The sequence below is a fragment of the Panulirus ornatus genome, chromosome 20, assembly GCF_036320965.1.
Source record: "Panulirus ornatus isolate Po-2019 chromosome 20, ASM3632096v1, whole genome shotgun sequence".
Lineage (NCBI taxonomy): Eukaryota > Metazoa > Arthropoda > Malacostraca > Decapoda > Palinuridae > Panulirus > Panulirus ornatus.
In genome coordinates, this window is record NC_092243.1 from 66986970 (window position 1) to 67010500 (window position 23531).

Sequence of the window (23531 nt, forward strand, 5' to 3'; positions counted from 1 at the left end):
GTACTGGTGGGAATGGGTGTTGCCCCGACTTATGTTCCAGGCCTGCGTACCGGTGGGAATGGGTGTTGCCACAAGTATGTTCCAGGCCTGCGTACTGGTGGGAATGGGTGTTGCCACGAGTATGTTCCAGGCCTGCGTACCGGTGGGAATGGGTGTTGCCCCGACTTATGTTCCAGGCCTGCGTACCGGTGGGAATGGGTGTTGCCACAAGTATGTTCCAGGCCTGCGTACTGGTGGGAATGGGTGTTGCCACGAGTATGTTCCAGGCCTGCGTACTGGTGGGAATGGGTGTTGCCACGAGTATGTTCCAGGCCTGCGTACTGGTGGGAATGGGTGTTGCCACGAGTATGTTCCAGGCCTGCGTACTGGTGGGAATGGGTGTTGCCACGAGTATGTTCCAGGCCTGCGTACTGGTGGGAATGGGTGTTGCCACAAGTATGTTCCAGGCCTGCGTACTGGTGGGAATGGGTGTTGCCACGAGTATGTTCCAGGCCTGCGTACTGGTGGGAATGGGTGTTGCCACAAGTATGTTCCAGGCCTGCGTACTGGTGGGAATGGGTGTTGCCACAAGTATGTTCCAGGCCTGCGTACTGGTGGGAATGGGTGTTGCCACGAGTATGTTCCAGGCCTGCGTACTGGTGGGAATGGGTGTTGCCCCGACTTATGTTCCAGGCCTGCGTACCGGTGGGAATGGGTGTTGCCACAAGTATGTTCCAGGCCTGCGTACTGGTGGGAATGGGTGTTGCCACGAGTATGTTCCAGGCCTGCGTACCGGTGGGAATGGGTGTTGCCACAAGTATGTTCCAGGCCTGCGTACTGGTGGGAATGGGTGTTGCCACGAGTATGTTCCAGGCCTGCGTACCGGTGGGAATGGGTGTTGCCACGAGTATGTTCCAGGCCTGCGTACTGGTGGGAATGGGTGTTGCCACGAGTATGTTCCAGGCCTGCGTACTGGTGGGAATGGGTGTTGCCACGAGTATGTTCCAGGCCTGCGTACTGGTGGGAATGGGTGTTGCCACGAGTATGTTCCAGGCCTGCTTATTGGGCAGGGTGTTGCCAAAAGCATCTTCCAGACCATGCTGGAACAGGGGTGTTGCCAAAAGCATCTTCCAGACCATGCTGGAACAGGGGTGTTGCCAAAAGCATCTTCCAGACCATGCTGGAACAGGGGTGTTGCCAAAAGCATCTTCCAGACCTTACTGGAGTGATGCCAAAAGTGTATATTAGGGATCTGTTTACTAGGTCGGATGTATCACATACTAAGAAGGAGTGCATGCGCATGTGTGTGTGTGTGCGTTGGCAAAAGTGTGTTCCAGGGCCGAAGAAGCCACACTCTGTACAGTGAGTGGGAACGTCTAAAGAGAGCTTGTCGTCCGGTAACATTACGGTGCCTTGACCTCCCGGCAGAAGTGCCAAAGGGGGTTGGATGGGCGCCGCCACTCGTAAGCTTGTTGCGTCATCAAAGACAACTTGTCCCGTGTTTGCAAAAAGTTTTGCTTCCTACGACGCGACAGTGCTGGCTCGTCCAGGTTCACACCGTCCATCTTTCTAGTTTGAAAGATGAAAAAAAAATCTCTCGTTATTCTCCTTTGCTGGCCAGCTACACCTTGCAAATATCTACCCAGGGTTTTTCTGAAGTCTCTCCACCGTGCATTGTGTGTGTGTGTGTGTGTGTGTGTGTGTGTGATGTACGTAGCCGTCAGCATGTTCAACCCTCCCGGGCACCGGATGTTCAAGGTGTTTTATTTTTGATCTGATCGCAACACTGGACTGTAAGGGTTGTACTTGACCCGAGTCTTCCATGCCTCGCGCGTGCCAATAGGCAATTGCTCTCGAGTGTTGCTGGTTTCGGACCGTTTTTTTTTTTTCTGACCTGGAATATTTCGCAGTGTCCTTGTCTCCGGATGGGACTTCGATGTTTATTATGTGCCAAGAGTTTGTCTCCTTGATAGGTCTTCGAACATAGGGTTCTGGTGAACAAGTTTTTTTTGGGGGGGGCATTGTCGACTTCTCAGTTCCTTCGACCACACAAAATCTTGATATCTTGTTTTGTAACACTCGTATCTAGGCCATACACCTCTGTGTTCCGTTCACATTAATTTCGATTGACTGTGGCAGAATTTCCTCGACCATGCGTCGTGCCAACATTGTTTTTATGAGTTGAGTAGGTTCCCTTGTGAGTTGTAACGTCATCCTCATTGCTCATAAACTATTCCTCCTCTCCTCTCTCACAATTTTGGCATCACCACCCGCGAAGGTGTCCAGCCAGGTACGCGAGACCCGTCCTCCAGCAGGTCAAGTAACATGATGAAGAAAGTCAGTGGTCGTGTGTGTGTGTTGGGGGGGACGACACCGCATTTCAAGAAGGCACCCCCCCCCCCCGACGCCCGTTCTTTGTTCCCTTCCGCAAAGGTGATTCATTTTCTGTCCATTGAAGGCGTCTTCTCGCCTCGAGTCTTCTCCTCAGTCCTACCTGGAGATCCGGCTTCGCACACCAGTAGCCTCGTTGCGATTTAGTGACGTGCTGTGTGTGTGTGTGTGTGTGTGTGTGTGTGTGGCAGCAGGCCAGATACAACCTCTTCTTCTCCGTCAGTAGTGTCGCTTGAGGTGTGTATATGCATGAACTTTCATTGAAAAGCCCCGCTGTTCCTCGCCAAGGTTCGCTGCTCTCCTCCTGGAAGTCGTCCTCCATTTGGTGTCTGATTTACCCTTTTTTTTTTCCCCCCAGTATATTACGGACCACATTCATCGGCCTCTTGGCTGGTCTGTCCTTCAACGTGGCTTCCACGTATACTGGTAGTTTTTTTTCTATCCACCATAAACAACATTTGACCTCCTCCTCTGCCCGTCTGGCAACTTTCCTTCCTCCAGCGACATCTTGAATACCATTTTAAGTCGTCTGTACATTCCTGGAGTTTATTGTAGACACGTCATCAGGACCATGTGCCTCAATGTGGGTCCTTTAGCAGTCGTTAGAAGTCGTGTTTCTGTATATTTCAGAGCTTCCTAGGACGACCTCCTCCTCCCGTCTGACTTGTGTTTTGGGGGTGTCATGTCCCTCTTCCGCTGCTGAGACGCTTGCGAAACCTATCGTCCATCTTGTGGCATTTCTCTGCATCCTCCTCTCTCTAACTCTTCCTTCAGAATCCTCTATCTCTCTAACCTGATTATGTTGGTCTTTTGACTGACGACCCCTGACGTCTTTATGGGAAGAGCTTCGGGTTTACCTCCGACAACTTTATTGGAAGACCTTAGGGTTTACCCGTGACGACTTTATTGGAAGACCTTTGGGTTTACCCCTGGCGTCTTCATTGGAAGACCTTAGGGTTTAACCCTGACGACTTTATTAAAAAGACCTTATGGTTAACCCCTGACGACTTTAGTGGAAGACCTTACTCTTTACCTCTGACGACTTTATTGGAAGACCCCAGGGGTTTCCTCCTGCATTGCCCAAAATGGTTTCATAGTTTCTCCTATTACTCCTGTCTTATCGTAAATGTACTGGTTCCCTTAGTGTGTGTGTGTGTGTGTGTGTGTGTGTGTGTGTGTGTGTGTGTGTCCTGGGTCACAGCTTAGAGTGTCATGTGGTGTTGGCGTGTTGTCAGATGTCTTTTGATGTTATGTGGTAAGATGCTTCCGGTAACGTCACTTCCGTCTTGCGTGCTCACGGATCGCACCGTCTTGTTCAGTGGTCGTACACCGTCGTGCTCAACGGTCGCACCGTCGTACTCCAGGATCGTACCGTCGTACTCCAGGATCGCACCGTCTTGCTCAAGGGGTTACGCTGCCGAGAGACTCGAGAGAAGATATTTCCGACTTGCGTCACAGATAAGATACGTCCAAGCGTGCGTCACAGATAAGATACACCCAAGCGCGCGTCACGGATATGCCCAGCGCACCTCGTAGATAAAGACTGGTGTCCAAACGCGCCTCACAGAACTTAATCACACGCGGAACAACCCATGAGCAATTTGTGGCTGACTGGCGCCATGTGACTGGCATCAACCCCTTAAAGGAGGAGGAGAGAGAGGAAGGAGGCAAGAGATGAGCCTGCACCGTGTGATTTACGGCAGCCCGTAGGGTGTCCCTATACACGCTGGTCTGCCTCGGTCTTCTGCGGCAGCAGCCGCCCGCCCGCCAGGCCGGCCGACGCGTCGCCACCACCACCACCTCCACACGCTCCACCACCCCGCCATCACCGTTGACCCGCCTCGCGCGCGCCTCGTCTCACGTGTGACCTGACCACCAGCGGTCGTGACAGAGCGACGGGAGGTACCCTGAGCGCGACGCTTTTCCGACGCGTTGGTCGGCGGCGGGGCGGTGGTGGCGGTAGCTTGTGTGACCCCCCCCTTTTAACCCCGGGGGTTAAATTGAAGGTGACCCTTTCTGTATACATGTGGGCCAGTATAAGAGAGACGCCAGGATAAGACCCACCCCTCCAGCCTATACCCCAAATGATAGTATCCAAACCCTTACTTAGATACTGATGGTATAATATGATCTAGTTCCTCATAATTTTTTCTTTGATTTTTATCCTTCTGTGGACTACAGGATCCTTGTTATAACCAGTCCGGTCGTGATGGTATAATTTGATATAGTTTCTCGTATTTTTTTTTTCTTTGATTTTTATCCTTCTGTGGACCACACGATCCATGTTATAACCAGTCGGGTCGTGGAATCAGGTCCAAGGCCAGGCGATCATACACACCCCCAGGGATCATGGAAAAAAATTAAGGAGGATACGGTAGTGTGTGTGTGTGTGTGTGTGTGTGTGTGTGTGTGTGTGTGTGTGTGTGTGTCAGGTCAGTGAGCGGCGTTATTAAGCTTCAGTGAACGCGAGTTTAAACGGTTCCCAGGTGTTGGCCAATGGCATGAGATGTGTACATATATATATTTATTGCAAGAACGTGCCACGATCACAGTTCTCATGAACCGTGTGTCATGGTGACAGAAATATACACATCCCAGGTTCGTGTGTGTGTGTGTGTGTGTGTGTGTGTGTGTGTGTGTGTCAGATCTCTGGGGGGATGAACGCTTCTGTGAATCATGTTGACGCATCAAGTCTCCCCAGGACCGGGTAGATTAACACACACGCACAACACACACACACACACACACACACACACACATGTATGTATGTATGTATGTATGTATGTATGTATGTTTCTGCCGACATTGGTTTATTAAACTAGGACCACTTGTGCCCAAGAAGCTCTCTCTCTCTCTCTCTCTCTCTCTCTCTCTCTCTCTCTCTCTCTCTCTCTCTCTCTCTCTCTCTCTCTCTCTCTCTCTCTCAGTTATATGTTGGTCATAACTTGGCATGGCAAAGGAAGACTTGAGTCATGTACCCGTAAGTTCTTGCCTCACCTCTGTAGCCCGAGACGTACCTGTTGATGACCTTCGTCAGGAGATCAAAGGGTCACGGTCGATGTTTTAGGGTCACGGTCGATATTTTAGGTCACGATCGATGTTTTAGGTCACGATCATTATTTTAGGCCACGGTCATTATTTATAGATCACGGTCTGTATTTTAGCGTCTCGGGCGACATTTTAAGTCACGATCAGTATTTTAGGTCACGGCCAGTATTTTAGGTCACGGTCATTATGTTAGGTCACGGCCAGTATTTTAGGTCACGGTCATTATGTTAGGTCACGGCCAGTATTTTAGGTCATGATCCGTATTTTAGGTCACGGGCGATACTTTAGGTCACAGCCAATATTTTAGGTCACGGTCAATATATTTTTTTTATTTTACCCAGCATTGCGTTGACCTTATTTTGGTTGGAGGGGGAAATATTATATACTTGTGTATCCCTTATGTAGTTAATTAAGGTCAGGGGCCGTGAAATCGTACCTAAGGGTCGTAGCGTCGTGCTCAAGGGTCGTACCTTCGTGCTCAAGTGTCGCACCGTCGTGCTTAGGGGTCGCACCGTCGTGCTCAAGGGTCGTACCGTCGTGCTCAAGTGTCGCACCGTGTGCTCAAGGGTCGCACCGTCGTGTTCAAGGGTCGCACCGACGTGCTCAAGGGTCGCACCGACGTGCTTAGGGGTCGCACCGTCGTGTTCAAGGGTCGCACCGTCGTGTTCAAGGGTTGCACTGTCGTGCTCAAAGGTCGCACCGTCGTGATCAAGGGTCGCACCGTCGTGATCAATGGTCGCACCGTCGTGCTCAAGGGTCGCGCTGTCGTGCTCAAGGGTCGCACCGTCGTGCTCAAGGGTCGCACCGTCGTGCTCAAGGGTCGCACAGTCGTGCTCAAGGGTCGCACCGTCGTGTTCAAGAGTCGCACCGTCGTGCTCAAGGGTCGCACCGTCGTGCTCAAGGGTCGCACCGTCGTGCTCAAGGGTCGCACCGTCGTGCTCAAGGGTCGCACCGTCGTGCTCAAGGGTCGCACCGTCGTGTTCAAGAGTCGCACCGTCGTGCTCAAGGGTCGCACCGTCGTGCTCAAGGGTCGCACCGTCGTGCTCAAGGGTCGCACCGTCGTGATGAAGGGTCGTATAATCGTGCTCAAGGGTCGCACCGTCGTGTTCAAGAGTCGCACCGTCGTGCTCAAGGGTCGCACCGTCGTGCTCAAGGGTCGCACCGTCGTGATCAAGGGTCGTACCGTCGTGATCAAGGGTCGTACCGTCGTGATCAAGAGTCGCACCGTCGTGCTCAAAGGTCGCACCGTCGTGATCAAGGATCGTATAACCGTGCTTAAGAGTCGTACGGTCGTGCTCAAGGGTCGTAGCGTCGTGCTTCAAGGTCATATTCACCATTTTAAAAGCAGGTGTATATATCCTCGTGCGTCGTTAAGCGCCCCGGGAAATCGCGTTCGCATCCACCCGCCGTCAATGTCGCCGCTGTGCGTGTGTGTATATATACATACAGTCGACACATTAAACACTTCCCGGATGATGTAGAAAACCGAGAAGAGGTCCCCTGGCGGCCGTACACGGAATTATATTTTTGACGTTGACAGCTGGCCACCACCCTCAGGCCTGATGCGGCGCCCTTTACCACGCTGGCTGGTGTTGCCCTACCTTGTCCAGCCAGGTGGTGTGTCCCACCTGATTGTCCCACTGTACATTATATGGTTGCCCCACTGCACTCTTTGGTTGGCCCACTGTACTGTCTATGGTTGGCCCACTGTACTGTCTATGGTTGGCCCACTGTACTGTCTATGGTTGGCCCACTGTACTGTCTATGGTTGGCCCACTGTACTGTCTGTGGTTGGCCCGCTGCACTCTATGGTGGCCCAATGTATTTATTGTCTGTGGTTGTCCCACTGTACTGTCTATGGTTGGCCCACTGCACTGTCTATGGTTGGCGCACTGCACTGTCTGTTATTGGCGCACTGCACTGTCTGTGGTTGGCCCACTGTACTGTCTTTGGTTGGCCCGCTGTACTTTCTATGGTTGGCCCACTGTACTGTCTATGGTTGGCCCACTGTACTGTCTATGGTTGGCCCACAGTACTGTCTGTGGTTGGCCCGCTGTACTGTCTATGGTTGGCCCACTGCACTCTATGGTTGGCCCACTGTACTGTCTATGGTTGGCCCCGCTGCACTCTATGGTTGGCCCACTGCACTGTCTATGGTTGGCCCACTGTACTGTCTATGGTTGGCCTCGCTGCACTCTATGGTTGGCCCACTGTACTGTCTATGGTTGGCCCACTGTACTGTCTATGGTTGGCCCACTGTACTGCCTATGGTTGGCCCACTGTACTGTCTATGGTTGGCCCACTGTACTGTCTATGGTTGGCCCACTGCACTGTCTATGGTTGGCGCACTGCACTGTCTGTGGTTGGCGCACTGCACTGTCTGTGGTTGGCGCACTGCACTGTCTATGGTTGGCGCACTGCACTGTCTATGGTTGGCCCGCTGTACTGTCTATGGTTGGCCCACTGCACTGTCTATGGTTGGCCCACTGTACTGTCTATGGTTGGCCCACTGCACTGTCTATGGTTGGCCCACTGTACTGTCTATGGTTGGCCCACTGTACTGTCTATGGTTGGCCCACTGTACTGTCTATGGTTGGCCCACTGTACTGTCTATGGTTGGCCTCGCTGCACTCTATGGTTGGCTCACTGTACTGTCTATGGTTGGCCCACTGTACTGTCTATGGTTGGCCCACTGTACTGTCTATGGTTGGCCCACTACTGTCTGTACTTGCCTTCGCTTAACCCCTGTGTCTCGTGCCCATCACATGATTACAATCAGGAGGGCATTATTTCTTAGGGTAAACAGATACTCCTAAGATAAGAGATCCTCAGATGTTTTCATATTTATCTTTAATAGAGAAATGATCCGAAATGGAAACGGTAAAGCGAGCGTAAGGAAGAGACGGAAGCATTCTCTTTTTTTTTTTCTTTAAAGAAAATGGTTCCTCTTGAGCGAGCGTGGCAAGAAAATGGGTCCTCTCGAGCGAGCGTGGCACCACGCTTAGGTGATCGCTAGAGGAGGGAGAGAGAACCCGAATCTGATTGTATAGTTTTGTTGGTGATTGGTGACGCCGCTACGTTACCTCAGGGTGTGGTGGTGGAGGAGGAGGAGGAGGAGGAGGAGGCGTGGCACCACGCTTAGGTGATCGCTAGAGGAGGGAGAGAGAACCAGAATCTGATTGTATAGTTTTGTTGGTGATTGGTGACGCCGCTACGTTACCTCAGGGTGTGGTGGTGGAGGAGGAGGAGGAGGAGGAGGAGGCGTGGCACCACGCTTAGGTGATCGCTAGAGGAGGGAGAGAGAACCAGAATCTGATTGTATAGTTTTGTTGGTGATTGGTGACGCCGCTACGTTACCTCAGGGTGTGGTGGTGGAGGAGGAGGGAGGAGGAGGAGTGGAGGGGGTTTATGTCAGCGCTCCTCTGCAGGACGAAAGTGTTGCTGCTGCCTCCCAGGTGGTAGTGGAAGGGGAGGGGGGGGTGTCTTCAGACACGAGTCTTTTGTTGTTGTTGTTGTTTTCGTGTGGCGGGTTGTGTCAAGATGGTCAGGTTGGTGAGGTGAGGAGGTTGGCACTATATATATATATAGCAGCAACAGCAGGAAAGTCCACACGGTGTTCGAGCCTACCCGTTCCCGGGGTCAGACGAGGCGAGACACGGGGGAATCTTCTCACTGGTGGGACCTGGGTATTGTAAACAAGCACGGCTTGGGGCATGATGTCCGCCATCTCTCCCACACGACCTTGGACCATGGGGACGCCCCTACGCCACGCCGCCGCCGCCAGCTGGGGCGCCCTACGCCACGCCGCCGCCGCTAGTTGGGGCGCCCTACGCCACGCCGCCGCCGCCAGCTGGGGCGCCCTACGCCACGCCGCCGCCAGCTGGGATGCCCTACGCCACGCCGCCGCCGCCAGCTGGGGCGCCCTACGCCACGCCGCCGCCGCCAGCTGGGGCGCCCTACGCCACCACCCTCGTGACGCCATCTGTAGTTGAGTGGGTTTGCCAGACGTCACCCCCCCATCGGATTCACCTTCTGGAGGGGAGGATGGCTTAAGCCAGTCATGTCTTGCCATAACTTTGGCCAGGTTTCCTACCTAGCCCGGACCTGGCTCGTTGTTATTATCTGACCTTGAACAGAAAACACACACACACACACACACACACACACACACACACACACACACACACACAGAGTCTCTCTCTCTCTCTCTCTCTCTCTCTCTCTCTCTCTCTCTCTCTCTCCCTCCCCCACATAGTAGGCAATCACCGACCAGGAAATGTTATTACCGTCACTACCTGGCTGGTGCAGCGAGCCAGCACTTCAGTGGCTGTCAGTGTTCCACACCTATACGGCCCAGCGGCCATGGTGATGACTTTCCCCCTCACCCACGAGTGGCTTGCTGGCCGTCCGGCCACAGACAGACCATTGCTCCCCATCTCGCACCGAGCTACTCTAGCAACACGTCACTGACACGACGCGTTCTTCGCAACTGCAGGTTTTCCCCGCGCGGCGGTGGGCCCTACGCGCTAGCTACTGCCCCTTGGGGCAAAATATCATCGAAAGTACTCTTCGTAAGTACGTACTCTTCGTTCATCGAAAGTACGTACTCTTCGTGAAGCAAGCAAGCGAGCGAGCGAGCGAGACGTGGCTCAGAGTAAACAGAGGGAGGGGTGAGGGAGAGGGAGGAGCGAGGGGTGATGGAGAGATTATCAGAGGCGTGAGGGGTCAAGTCACACAAGGCTGTACATTAGCGTGATGTGAGCCTGTTCCTTTTGTGTGTCCCGTAAGGTCGGGTGTTGAACGGCGGGCCTTGTGTGGGTGTGGGTGGGGGGGAACGTTTGTCTGGGTGTGGGCGTGCCTCCCGCGGCCTGCCCAGACTCACGCCTCATCCTTATCAGATGCTTACACACACACACACACACACACACACACACACACACACACACACACACACCCCAAGCAAGCGAGCAGTTCTCAGTCCGCACATTCTTACAGTAGGGTATGCGCGTCAGGTTTGGTCATCGCATTTAAAAGAACAAAGATCTAATAGAGGAGGTCCAGAGGAGACGCGAAGAGTTCGGTACACCGGAAGGACGAGATTCCGACTTCTCTCAACAGGGGAAAAGGCTTTAGAAGCCTTTAGATGTGCCCCCACCTGTTTGGTGATGTCAGCAGAGGAGGGAGCAGTTAGTCGAGTGATGTCAGTAGAGGGAGCAGATAACCAAATGATGTCAGTAGAGGGAGCAGTTAACCAAATAATGTCAGTAGAGGGAGCAGTTAACCAAATGATGTCAGTAGAGGGAGCAGTTAACCAAATGATGTCAGTAGAGGGAGCAGAGCCGAGTGATGTCAGCAGAGGGAGCAGTGAGCCGAGTGATGTCAGCAGAGGGAGCAGTTAACCAAATGATGTCAGCGGAGGGAGCAGTGAACCAAATGATGTCAGCAAAGGGAGCAGTTAGCCAAATGATGTCAGTAGAGGGAGCAGTTAACCAAATGATGTCATTAGAGGGAGCAGTTAACCAAATGATGTCAGCAGAAGGAGCAGTTAACCAAATGATGTGTTCCGTATGGGAATGACGTAGTTGGTGTGTTACGTGTGAGAGTGACGTAGTTGATGTTTCGTGTGGGAATGACGTAGTTGATGATGTGTTCCATGTGAGAGTGACGTAGTTGATGGTGTGTTGCGTGTGGGAATGACGTAGTGGATGATGTGTTCCGTGTGGGAGTGACGTAGCCGACCAGAGAGGGATGACGGGCCAGGCTCTCTTAGCAGGCTACTGCTACAGTCGTGTTTGTTCAAGACTGGGTTACAGGAACGGCCAAAAGACTTCAATCTGGGATAATTACTCTGTGATTTATGTTAACGACTTGCCAGGGGGGGTTACGAGTTCCTACCACGCGATAATGCAAAGGTCACGAGGGAAGTGAAAGGCCGTGTGGAGGATTGCATCCTTACCACCGGACCTTGGCAGAGACTCCCCCAGCGTTGGCCTGGCACCTACCTGGTCGGTGAAGTCCAACCCCCCCCCCCCCCCCCCCCCCCCCCCCCCCCCATACACACACACACACACACACACACACACACAGTAAAGGCAACGTACTGTGGACGGTCGACAGTGGAAGAAGAAGAAGAAGAAGAAGAAGAAGGCATAGAAATGAATTATCATCGGACAGGGTATAAAACTGCAGGAATTTCTATATACGAGAGAGAGAGAGAGAGAGAGAGAGAGAGAGAGAGAGAGAGAGAGAGAGAGACTTGGGAGTGGACACCATCTCCTAACCTGTCGCCAGTAGTGTGTGGACACCGTCTCTTTAACCTGTCGCCAGAGTCCCATATTAGGAGGAGAGTGGAGGAGACCCAACTGTCTTGTGGCGAATATCCGAATACCTTTCAGGTATATGGATTGGGAAATATTTAGAAAGTGGTTCATGTCCTACGTAAGGCCAGAACCGGAATATATATGTCTCGGGTTTGGTCACCGCACCGACAGAAACACACATACGAGAAGGTACCAAGAGTAGGGCAGTGAAGATGGTACCAGAATGAAGAGAGCTGAGTTATAGGGAAAGGTTTAGAGGCCTTAGAATTGCACACCGTGGGAGAGAGAGGAGTGAGGAGTGACTTGATCATAACACTCAAAGTTTCTATAACAGCCCGATGACGTGGACAGTAAACAGTTCTTCGACAGATGTAGGAATAGAGCAACCAGAGGACATAACATGAAACACACACACACACACACACACACACACACACACACGTTTACCAAATGGCGTCCTTGCCTCGTCTCTTCGATGTATATCAACTGACATATTTCTCTTTTATGTCTCCCCTGATGATGTGATTATCACAGGAAAGTGCACTTGGGAACTTATCGTGTTTCATTTTCCCCCCTGGACTCATAGGAATATCTTGATCACGCGCAAAATTGTGATCCTTTCCAATATATATATATATATATATATATATATATATATATATATATATATATATATATATATATATATATAATTATAATAATTCCTGCATGACAGTTATGGTGGAAATTTTGGCATTAGAGGGGCGAGTGTTGCCAGATCCTTGTTCGTTAATGTTCGTAGGCTGGTGGTGTGGTGTGGTGTGTGTCGGACCCGGTGTGCGCATTGCGGCTCCTGCACGCACGCCTACCAGGCACGCTGCCTTATCGTATTAACCCTCTCACCACTATGGTCGCGGCCCTTTTGACCGCCCCGCTGCGGCCCTTGAGTGTTGATAATGGTCCGTGGCCTTTTGTGCGCGGTCCGGTTCAAAAGGCCAAAGGCCATCATCATCATCATCATCATCCTTACTCGAGGGGTCGCCCCGTTTTGCCCAAAGGTCGTACCCGTGCGTGTGGCCGTTCTAGGGTGTATATACGGGGGACGGGTGAAGGAACGTGAGTGCATTGTGTGTGTGTGTGTGTGTGTGTGTGTGCTTGCCAGCCACGCACCACACCCATGCTTGGGGGCGCTGGTTTGGTTACTCCCCTCCCCCGGTACTCTGGTGTGTCTACGTGCCGTGGATGTGTGCATCCCTCACCCCCCCCCCCCTCTCTCTCTCTCTCTCTCTCTCTCTCTCTCTCTCTCTCTCTCTCTCTCTCTCTCTCTCTCGTGTTGCTTTGCTCGCACTTACCGTACTTATGCTATTGCTTGCAATGATAAAGTTTTTGGTTTGGTGAAGCGCCAGCCGGCCGGACAGGGAGCGAGGCTCCTCCTCCTCCTCCTCCTCCTCCCCCGAGCCTCCGAAGCTGGTCATGGTCGTTGTTGTTGTGTTTTTTTTTAAGAAAAAAAAAAAGAGAGCTTCGAAGTCTTTCATGATGAGGTAATCGTTTGTAGAGAGTGTCGTATGTAAACTCGTGGTGTGTGTGTGTGTGTAAATCAGGTCCGCTCTCCCGGTTGTAAACATTGTTGCTTTTTGCGTAAACAACGTCGCCAGCCGTCTGTCGTGTAAACAATGTCGTCGCTTGGCGGGCGTAAACAACGTCGACTCTCGTGTGTGTGTGTGTGTGTGTGTGTGTGTGTGTGTGTGTGTGTGTTAATAATGTCGCATGTAAACAACTGGTTTTCGTTCCCTGAATATATTTTCCATTGACCGACTGTGGTGAGGTTGTGGGACAATGGTACTTTTATCACAGTATAAGCGACGCTCAGCCTTGGGGGGGGGGGGGGGGTAGGGATTGGCGCCTCCTCTTCTTTCTCTCACGATAACACAGCATGGAGGTTGCTAGCTTGGAGGTTGCTGGCAGGATAACGCACTTTACGTAACTCGCACGACTTAACTCGTAATTTTTTTTTCTCCTTTCGTAAAGGCAGAATCTCCAAATTTCGTAATAAGTATGGTAGCCCCCCCACTCTTTAGTTATCGTCATCGAAATACGAAATTATTATAGATCATCGCGGTAGATGACAGGAAAGGTCGCTAGCCATCGATATATATATATATATATATATATATATATATATATATATATATATATATATATATATATATATATATATATATATATATTACAACGTGAAAACGGCAGTGCGTGAAGCCACCATACCATTGAGCGGGCATTTGTGTAAATCCTTCGTCCTTGGTGTCATGTTGTCACACGGAAAGTAGTAAGATACTTTTTTTTTTTCTTTACTACGTGTACTAAGTAGAACTTATATTGAGCCTAGATTAGGATAGTTATGTCTGAAGTTTCGTCCCGGCCATTAAAGATGCTCGAAAAGATCTTATGAAGGATGTCCAGAGGAGGGCAGCAAATGCAAGGAATGAAATGAGAGGAAAGTTACCGTAGGATGGTAGAGGTTCATAAAATTGCCCGTCAAAGGATTCAGTGGGTCACACACCCCCCCCCCCCCCCCCTTTTTTTTCTTCTTCCAAACTAGTTCGACGACGATGTCGACAGTGAGGAAACTGTTCTTGGTCAGAGGTAGAGTGTGAGGATTCGGAGACCAGAACAAGAAAATCGGCAGTTATCTGTCGGAAGAGAAGTTTATTGTCAAAAGCAGCACCTTATGGTCAGGTAGATGCTAGGCTGTCGTACTTTGTTTAGGGTCGTGTCGCAATACCGTCGTGCTCAGCCAGGGAGGGGAGAGGGGTATGAACCGTGAGAGGGGGGAGGAGGCAGCAGTAGGGTGGTTGGTTGCCTGTCCTTGGTGGGTGGGGACTATATAGTTGGCAAGGTCGCCGGCCGACGGCCGCCTTGTGTGATGTTGATATTTTTGGCCCGTGCCAGGGGGTTGGGGGAAGAGGTCGGTACACGAACGTTATGATACGATGTTGGTGCTAAGGATGATGATTAGGAACAGTATTATTGATTACCCACTTAATAAGATGTCTTGATATTGCTGCGGGTGGTGCTGGTAATGTGTACATTATATTCTTCACACATCACATTCTTGCTCTGGCGATTCCCCCTAATTGGTTTGGGGGCGAGGTGCGGGGTTATTAGACCAAAGTTAAACATCAGGTGAAATACACCCTGACAGCTACGTAAGACTTAAGCCGAAAACGACTTCATGTTGATAACTAGACCGATGCATGATGAGAAGGTGGGTGGTTGCAAGAGAAAGGAAATGGTTTGACTTGCGTTGCCTCCTGAATTGTGGTTGTCATACTCTAGGGAAAGAAAATTCATCTTGGTGACGTTGTTGCAGAAACATTAATGGAGTGCGAGGCCGCCTTCCTGGTTACATTATGGCTCTGTGTTACACAGATTACAATTAATACTCATTAGTACATATTTTTCACGGAAGGTCATTGCATCTTTGCAAATGCTTAGGTTGAGAAGGATGTGTTTACTGCTTGTTATAATTGTCTTATTTTCCTTTTGTGAAATCATTTATTTTTGTTAGATGTAGTATCAGAGTGGAGACTTTTTCTGAAGAAAAATATGAATGGAGGTTGATTGAATTTGAAAATTAGGTGTGTGTGTGTGTTTATATTTTTTTCATACATATTCATTTCCCGCACTAGTGAGGTAACATTAAGAACAGAGGACTGAGCCTTAGAGGGTATATCCTCACTTAACCCCCTTCCCTGTTCCTCCTTTTGGAAAAATTAAAACAAGAGAGGAGGATTTTCAGCCCCCCTGCTCCCTCCCCTTTTAGTACGCAGGGAATACATGGGAAGTATTCTTTCACTCCAATCCCCAGGGATGATATATATATGTATATATATAAAATATGATTTCATACTTTTCCGCCATTTCCTGCAGTAGCGAGTTAGCGCCAGGAACAAAGAAAGAAAGGCTGCATTTGCTGGCATCCATTCTCTAAATGTCATGACGTTCAGTGCACTGAAACCATAGTCCTTCTCATCCAGGCTCCTCAGAGCTTTCCATGGTTTCCCCGTCTACTTCACATGCCCTGGTTCAGCCCATTGCTGGCATGTTGCCCTCTGTATACCACATCCTTCCACTTTACTCTATCCCGTGCATGCCTTTCATTCTCATGCATGTTCTGGTCCCAGTCACACAACCATTTCCATCTCCAGTTAGGTCCCCTCCCCCCTCTCCTTGTCCCCTCCACTTTTAACACATCTATCCTCTTTGTCAACATTTTCTCTGAGTCTCTCCAGATGTCCAAACCATTTCAGCTCACTCTTTTCAGACCTCCTTACCACACTCATTTTATTAATACTCCTCTCTCTCACCCTTTTATTACTTACTCAAACAAACCACCTCGTACTTCATATTGTCCTCAAACATTTCTACACATTTCTTCTGCACATCTTTTCTATAGTCTATATCTTGCATACATACAATAAGGTTTGGAGTACTATACCTTTAGACATTGCCATTATCGCCCTCCTAGATAACGACTCCTCTTTCCATAAATTTCTTAGTGCCCCTAGAACCTTTATCTCTTTATCCATGGTATGACTCGCTTCTGCTTCCATGGGTATAACTTGCTATCATGGCCACTCCCAAGTATCTAAAACACTTAACATTTTACAAATTTTCTCTTCAAACTCACACCCTAACTAACATGTCCCTTGGCACTGCTGAACCTAAAAACCATGCTTTTATTCACATTTACTCTCAACTGCCTCCCTTCACAGACTCCCAAACTGTCACCAACTTGAGTGGTTTTTCAGTTGAATCTTCCATTGCTTTGTCATCAGAAAACAATTACTGACTCACTTCTGAAGCCCCCTCATCCCTTGCATACTTGCCTCACTCCCCATGAGTCTTAAATTTACCTCCCTCTCCTCCCATCCATAAGCTAATTATACAGCCATGTTGACATCACACACCCTTGCTGCAGACCAACCTTCACCAGAAACCACTCATTCTTCTCTCCTCCTACTCATGCACATGCGATGGTAAAACTTCTCAGCTTCTTATAGCTGACCTCGAACTGCTATGATTAGCATCATCAACAATGCCAATGAGATTATGATAAAAGCATGGAGCATTCTATAGTGAAGATCACCAGGGAGAAAAGATTATGATAAAAGCATGGAGCATTCTATAGTGAAGATCACCAGGGAGAAAAGCCATGCTATGGAGAGGATGCTGGTTAATTTACTGGCTGATCTACATCACAAAAATATGCCAATCAATATTACTCTTTTTAAGGAGAAGGCACTTAGCCCATGAACATGTGAAGGAGGAGAATGAAGAGAAGTCTGCAAATAAAGAAACATTCTGTGGTAGCCACGGTTGGTTTCATCATTTCCAGACGTGCTATGGTTTAAAGAAAAATGTACATGTGTAGGGTGAAGTAGCAAGTGAGGATACCGAGGGTGTTGAAGCTTTCTGGGAGGCTTTGAATGCAATAATCAAGGAAGGAAGATGTGACCCTTGACTAGTCTATAGCAGATTAGACAGGACTTTATTGGAAGTAGATTCCATCAGAAACCTATATTTCTCTCAACGAAAAAAAAAATGCCCCAGGTTTCAAGCCTTCCAAAGACCACTTTACCACTCTTACTTGGAGGCAAACTAGTTGGTGCTAAACATATGACAGGAATGGAACACAAGCAAATTACAGTATTTCTTATATGGGAAAATCCCCTTCGTGTGTTGTTTCACTATATTGTGTCGTTTTGGGCATAACCGTGATGTGTATTGTGGATCCCATGTTCTTGTTTCCTTTCCCATGTTATCTTGACAAAAAATGCGCTAGTATGCTTCATGATTCATTCACATTTAGGATGCAACAGTATTCAGTTCATGAAAGAATTGTCTTTAATAATATCATTATTGGTTTGTCTTCCCTTGTCTTGAAGGTCCACAGAGTCCAGCCTGCCATCCTTCTGCATGAAGCAACCGTTGTTTAAAATTTTGTGTTTGCTGAAGGTTAGGTCGTTGCACATTATTCACATGGTTAATGATAGTATTTTTATCTCTCCAATTTTTTTGTGTTTTAGATTTCTGCATTTTCCCATACTGGAGGAGTTGAAATTTATCTCCATTGAATAAATTGTAGTTCTTGGTTGCCCAGTTAAAGACTTTTTTTTTCTCCGTAGCCTTTTGGCTTCATCTATTGGTTTGATTTTCATGTTTATTCTTGTATCATCTCCAAAGGATGATATGAAACTGTGCCCAGAACCCGAGTAGGCTATGAAGTTGTTGATTGAAAATGTAAGGAACAGAGTCAGTGACAAAAGTGCCCCATGAGCTCAACATCTCAACCTTTATGTATTATTGTGTTGTTTTTGACAGCTCCCTGTTCATCATACCATCATGTTGGAGTGGTTGAATCATCAAGATTCATGCCTGTGCATCCTATGTATTATTTTATTAGAGCACTTGTTACTTTTTTTACTAGTCTTACATTGGTTTTGGAGGTCCTCTATGCCACAGTAAAAAAAGTTTGTAATCAAGATGTGTGTTGCTTCTTTGGTCATATCAGGCTGTTGGTGGTTACAATCCAGAAAGTCTGGATGTCTGGATGTTCTGGTATACTTCATAGGTACTTGTGCAAGCAGTGTCTCAAGATTTGTACATATCATATGGTTACTTACTGTTTTAAGGTTCTATTTTAAGTGCAGCATTGGAGCACTTGGAGACTTGGATTTGCTGTTTATTACAGCTTTGGCTTAGGTTATAGTTTTTGAAGAGCTGTTCCATAACGCTTATGTGCTTAACACACTCTTGAATTTGAGAAAAAAGACTCTGGCTTCCAAATAAATGTGTTTTAGTTGTGCCAGGATGTATAATGGAGTTGAGGGTGAGAATTGTGTTGCATTAATGCTGGGATGTACGTGAAGTTCCCATCAAGCTACCTTAAGTTGATGGGAGGTTAATCATTTGACCATGTGTTCAGTGACAAAAAGAATTATTTCCAGGTCGATTTTTGTTTGTAATGGATGGAAGTAATTTTGTAAGTTGCTCCATTAGGAAGCTGAGAGAGAGAGAGAGAGAGAGAGAGAGAGAGAGAGAGAGAGAGAGAGAGAGAGAGAGAGAGAGAGAGAGAGAGAGAGAGAATGTAGACTCATGCACTTAACCAGCATCATTTCTTGGAAACAAGCATATTCTGTGTGTGTGTGTGTGTGTAGATATGGAGAGTGGTGCTGCAGACAGGAGAGTTTGTATTTTTACCATGGTGTTTGGGCAGGGGGTTGGTCAGGAGTGTGGCCAGCTGACTATTTAAGTGGCTGGCCTGGCTCTGTGCTAAGCCCCTTGTACATTACAGATAAGTTTCCTCTTCACAGTTATTGAGAGAATAATGTTTTGGCTTGAAATTTTGAGATTTATGATTATTCACTGATTAAGGTACATAATCCTGCATTAGCTGCATGCATCAGCATGGCAGGTAGATTTTTATTATCATTTAGTTACTTGAGGCTTTAGTAGATTTATTTTCAAAGTTTATCAGTATGCAGGAACAGTTACAGTACAAGCTAATTTGAGTCATGAATTGATAAAATTTATAGGCTAACATTTCCATTTCAGAAGGTAACACTTTCCTTATTTACTCACCAATTTTTTTTTATGTGCATTGGTGGTTTTTGGATGGATTTCTTTTGTAATGAATTGATTATTCATGCCTTTGTTTTTATAAAATAATGAAAGCCATGGTCTTAATGATATGTTTCTGTTTTTTTTGCAGGATGCACGCAAAAATGCTCTTGACACGACACTGGTCCAGGCCACAGCCGGCATGGACCCTATTGGCCGAATTCAGATGCGAACCCGGAGAACGCTTAGGGGACACTTAGCCAAAATATATGCCATGCACTGGGGGTCCGACTCAAGGTAAGTATTGGACCTGCCTTCTCCAGGCATCTCTGCTTTAGTTTTCTTTTAACATTTAATTTCTGTTATTTGCCTCAGTGCTTGAGATGTAGTTTTTTTTCTTGAGGATTGCTATGTTAGGGAACAGGTATAATGGTAACTTTAAGAGAAAGTGTTGATCCTTGTATGTGCATAGATCTTCTTCCCTTGAGGATGGGAAGTGTGGGTGTTTACACTAGTCAGGTGGTGAGACTATATATAGGGCGGGTTATCTTGGCGTGGCTAGCAGCAGCAGTGGGGGTGGGCTGGACTATGTGTTCCTTCCCCTCCCTCCTGTCTGTAGGATTAGTAATGGCACAAATGGTAAGGTTCACTGCCTCCTAACAAATCTTGCAAAATGGTTCATGGATCAAAGACTGCTTGAAGCTTTGTAGTTTTACACACACACACGCACAAACATTCTCTCTCTCTTAATAGATGATTTCCCTGTGCATGCCTTTTACCCCTCTGAATGTTAAGGCAACAACATGCAAAGCTTTTTTATCCTTTCATCTCCTCAGTTTCCCTTCCTCCTTATTCCCTTCTCATCTGACATGTAGATCCAGTTTTTTCTTCTCTTCCTTTCAGTTTGACCAGTTCATTTCAGCACACCCTGATCAGCTCTCTCAAACAGCATTAACTGCCACACCTTGCTCTTATACTGTCATTCAAAGAATTCCAGAGGAAATCAAGTGCCAACAGACCTTTTGTTTCTTTCAAGGCTGTTTGCTATAGTGGAAGATATTTGAAACTTACTGAAGAGAGTGGTAAAATTTAGAAGGTATACAGATGATTTGAAGAGAATAACCTGCAAGTTGTTATTTTGGCCATGGAGGTGCAAATAATGAAAGTCATAGACTTTAAGCAAAGTATATCAAGTGTATTCATGAATTTATCTGTAGTACTGCTTTCAGCCCACTCTACTTGGCAAATCATTCCTATGTTAACAATCCTGTTGAAGAAAAGTACTTTGCCTCATTCGATGTAGAGTGTTTGCCCAGGGGTATTTATCCATTACTACGAGTAAAATCAGACGAATCAAATCTTAGGTAATTTGATAGATCAAGATTATAAAAGGCCTTGATCATTTTGAATACTTGTTTGAGATCACCTCTTACCCTTCTCTTTTCCAAGCAAAATAGATTCAAGTTGTGTAATCTGAGTCTGGGAATCATCTTGGTAGCTCAGCATTGTACCTCTATATTCTTTATTCTGTTTGTCTTTTTTAAGGTAGGGTGACCAAAATTGAACACAAGATTTGAGATTTGGTCGAACCAATGAATTGTAAAGAATAAGGATGATTTCTCTGGACTTAAATTCAAAGGCTTTGCCTGTGAAACCAAAAATTTTTCCACTACTTTTGTATACTGCTTGCTGGGTCGTAGGGCACCAGAGATTATTTTTTTTTTTTTTTCATACTATTCGCCATTTCCCGCGATAGCGAGGTAGCGTTAAGAACAGAGGACTGGGCCTTTGAGGGAATATCCTCACCTGGCCCTCTTCTCTGTTCCTTCTTTTGGAAAAAAAAAAATAAAAATAAAAAGAGAGAGGGGAGGATTTCCAGCCCCCCGCTCCCTTCCCTTTTAGTCGCCTTCTACGACACGCAGGGAATACGTGGGAAGTATTCTTTCTCCCCTATCCCCAGGGATAGTTTGCCCTAGTTTTTTCCCTCATTTACATTTTGCAGTTCAACTGAATTGATACTGTAGCTTGCCTTTTCATTTTTGATACCAATTTGTAAAACTTTGCTCTTATCAATATTAAAATTCATTTGCCACTTGTGAGCTCATTTCATCACTTTGTCTATGTCAGTTTGAAGCTGTAGACATTCATGTTCAATTGTAGATTTATTTCCAGCTTTTTATCATTAGCAAATTTTGATATCTTGCATTGCAGAACATTATATCATTGATATATATAAGAAAGAGAACTGGTCCCAATAGTGACCCTTGTGGCATTCCACTTTTTACATATAACCATTCTTAGATTGACCATTAATCATGAATCCTTGGTTACAGCCAGTTAACTAATTTCCTGTCTGTTTAATTACAACCCCATCAGTACCTTGTGACTTAGAATTTCCCAGTAAACTCTGATGTGGAACCTTATCAAAAGCTTTTTGAAAGTCTAGATAGATAACATCAACTGCTCTGCTTTTGTCATACATGTTGATATAAAAAAATCAAGCAGATTTGTCAAGACAAGTTATTTTTTTGAAAACCATGCTTAGAATCCTTTATTAAGTGACGGTCCTCAAAATGGTTTACAATTCCATCTCAAATGATAAATCATATTGGTCTTTGTGCTAAGAGTAAATTAGCTCTCCAGCACACTTCTCAATGCACCCAGTACCATAGCTCCCCACTACGAGACTCGGGCACTGGCTTCTGGAGTATCTTTATTGAGTCTGCAAAATGAAGATACCCAACCCAGTACATTATTGACCTGTCCATTTCTCCAAGACCTTTGCATTTACCTCCCTCAGCACCTTTTCCTTGAACAGATGAAACAGCTTTGATGGACAAAATACATTCTTGGTGCAGACCCATCTTCACTCAGAACCACTCACCTCCCTTGCCTTTTTACTCAGTCACATGCCTAACTCTCAGAATGAATGTTGTTCATTGCATTTAGTAGCTTTCTACTCATACCAAATATTCTTACATGTTTATCTCTGTCACCCATATCATGTGCTTTCTCTTAAGTCCATAGATTCTTTTGCTTTCATTTGTTTGTTGTGTCCTACATGAGTGGGGTAGCATCTAGAACAGATGAGGGAGCCTTAGAAGAAAAGTTCTTCACTTGAGTCTTTCACCGCTGAAATTTCTGCTGCCACCTCAGTTTCAGAAATTCCCATTGGTGTGTGATACTGCCAAGGTTGGGAACCAGTATAATAGGCCCTTAGTAGGTATTTCTCTCCAGTATGGTGATGCCAAAAGGACTAGTTGATAGTTAACGAAGAGTTTGAACCCAAAGTAAGAGAGGAAGTAGCAGCTGTGGAATGACCCTTATAAGAGACAGGAGAGGAAAGTTATGATTAAACTAAAAAAAAGCTTCTAAATAGGTTTGGTAAGTTGGTGTTAGAAGTTCATTAAGAATTGAAACAAGCTACAAAACTCATAGCTGCAGAGTAATCGATGCATAGAGTAAACTGAAAAAGAAGTTACGCTGTATGATCTGTGATCTGTAGAAAGTTTATGAGGTAGGGCACCTTGAGGGTAGAACTCCTTTCCATATGCTGCTCAGATTAGTTATAAACACACATGGGTATGCTTGATGCAAGTATGCACGTATGCACACTTACCTTTGTAAGAGTAATGTCACAATGATGGTACACGTTATTGTTCTTGGTGGGTTATATCTAATGAATCTTTCTTGTTTATCTATTTTTGTGAATACTCTTATCATTGATTTATTTGTCCTGCAGGAATTTGGTATCGGCATCTCAAGATGGCAAGCTCATAGTATGGGACAGTTACACAACAAACAAGGTGCATGCCATCCCCCTCCGGTCCAGCTGGGTCATGACCTGTGCCTATGCTCCCTCGGGCAGTTATGTTGCCTGTGGAGGCCTTGATAATATCTGTTCCATATACAGGTGAGTTAAAACGAGAATGCTGACTTTGATTGTTAAGTCTGTAATATGAGGAATGCTCATGTTATGGTTAGGAAGGACACAAATTTACAGTTTGTTTCTTAGGTGAAAAGTTTGCTTCCTGGATGTGAGTAAGGATATCAAATTATGGTATTCTCATTTGGATGCATTTTGGATTAGAGGGATGTTCTGCATTTTAAAAGAGTTGATATAGTTTGCAAGGGATATAGACACTTAAAGGAAATTTGACGCTTAATCACCCTCCTAGATAATGGAAGATG

The 23531-nt window shown here is 47.0% G+C and overlaps 1 protein-coding gene across 5 annotated transcripts in view; it reads left to right on the plus strand.

Annotated features, from left to right (window-relative positions):
- The window catches only part of Gbeta13F (guanine nucleotide-binding protein subunit beta-1), a 158463-nt gene that overhangs the window by 119091 nt on the left and 15841 nt on the right, over nt 1-23531 (plus strand). For all 5 annotated transcript variants that reach the window (XM_071675106.1, XM_071675107.1, XM_071675110.1 and 2 more), the window contains exons 3-4: nt 19492-19637; nt 23083-23253. In XM_071675106.1, the coding sequence (XP_071531207.1) occupies nt 19492-19637; nt 23083-23253 (317 nt within the window). The remainder of the gene's footprint in view (nt 1-19491; nt 19638-23082; nt 23254-23531) is intronic.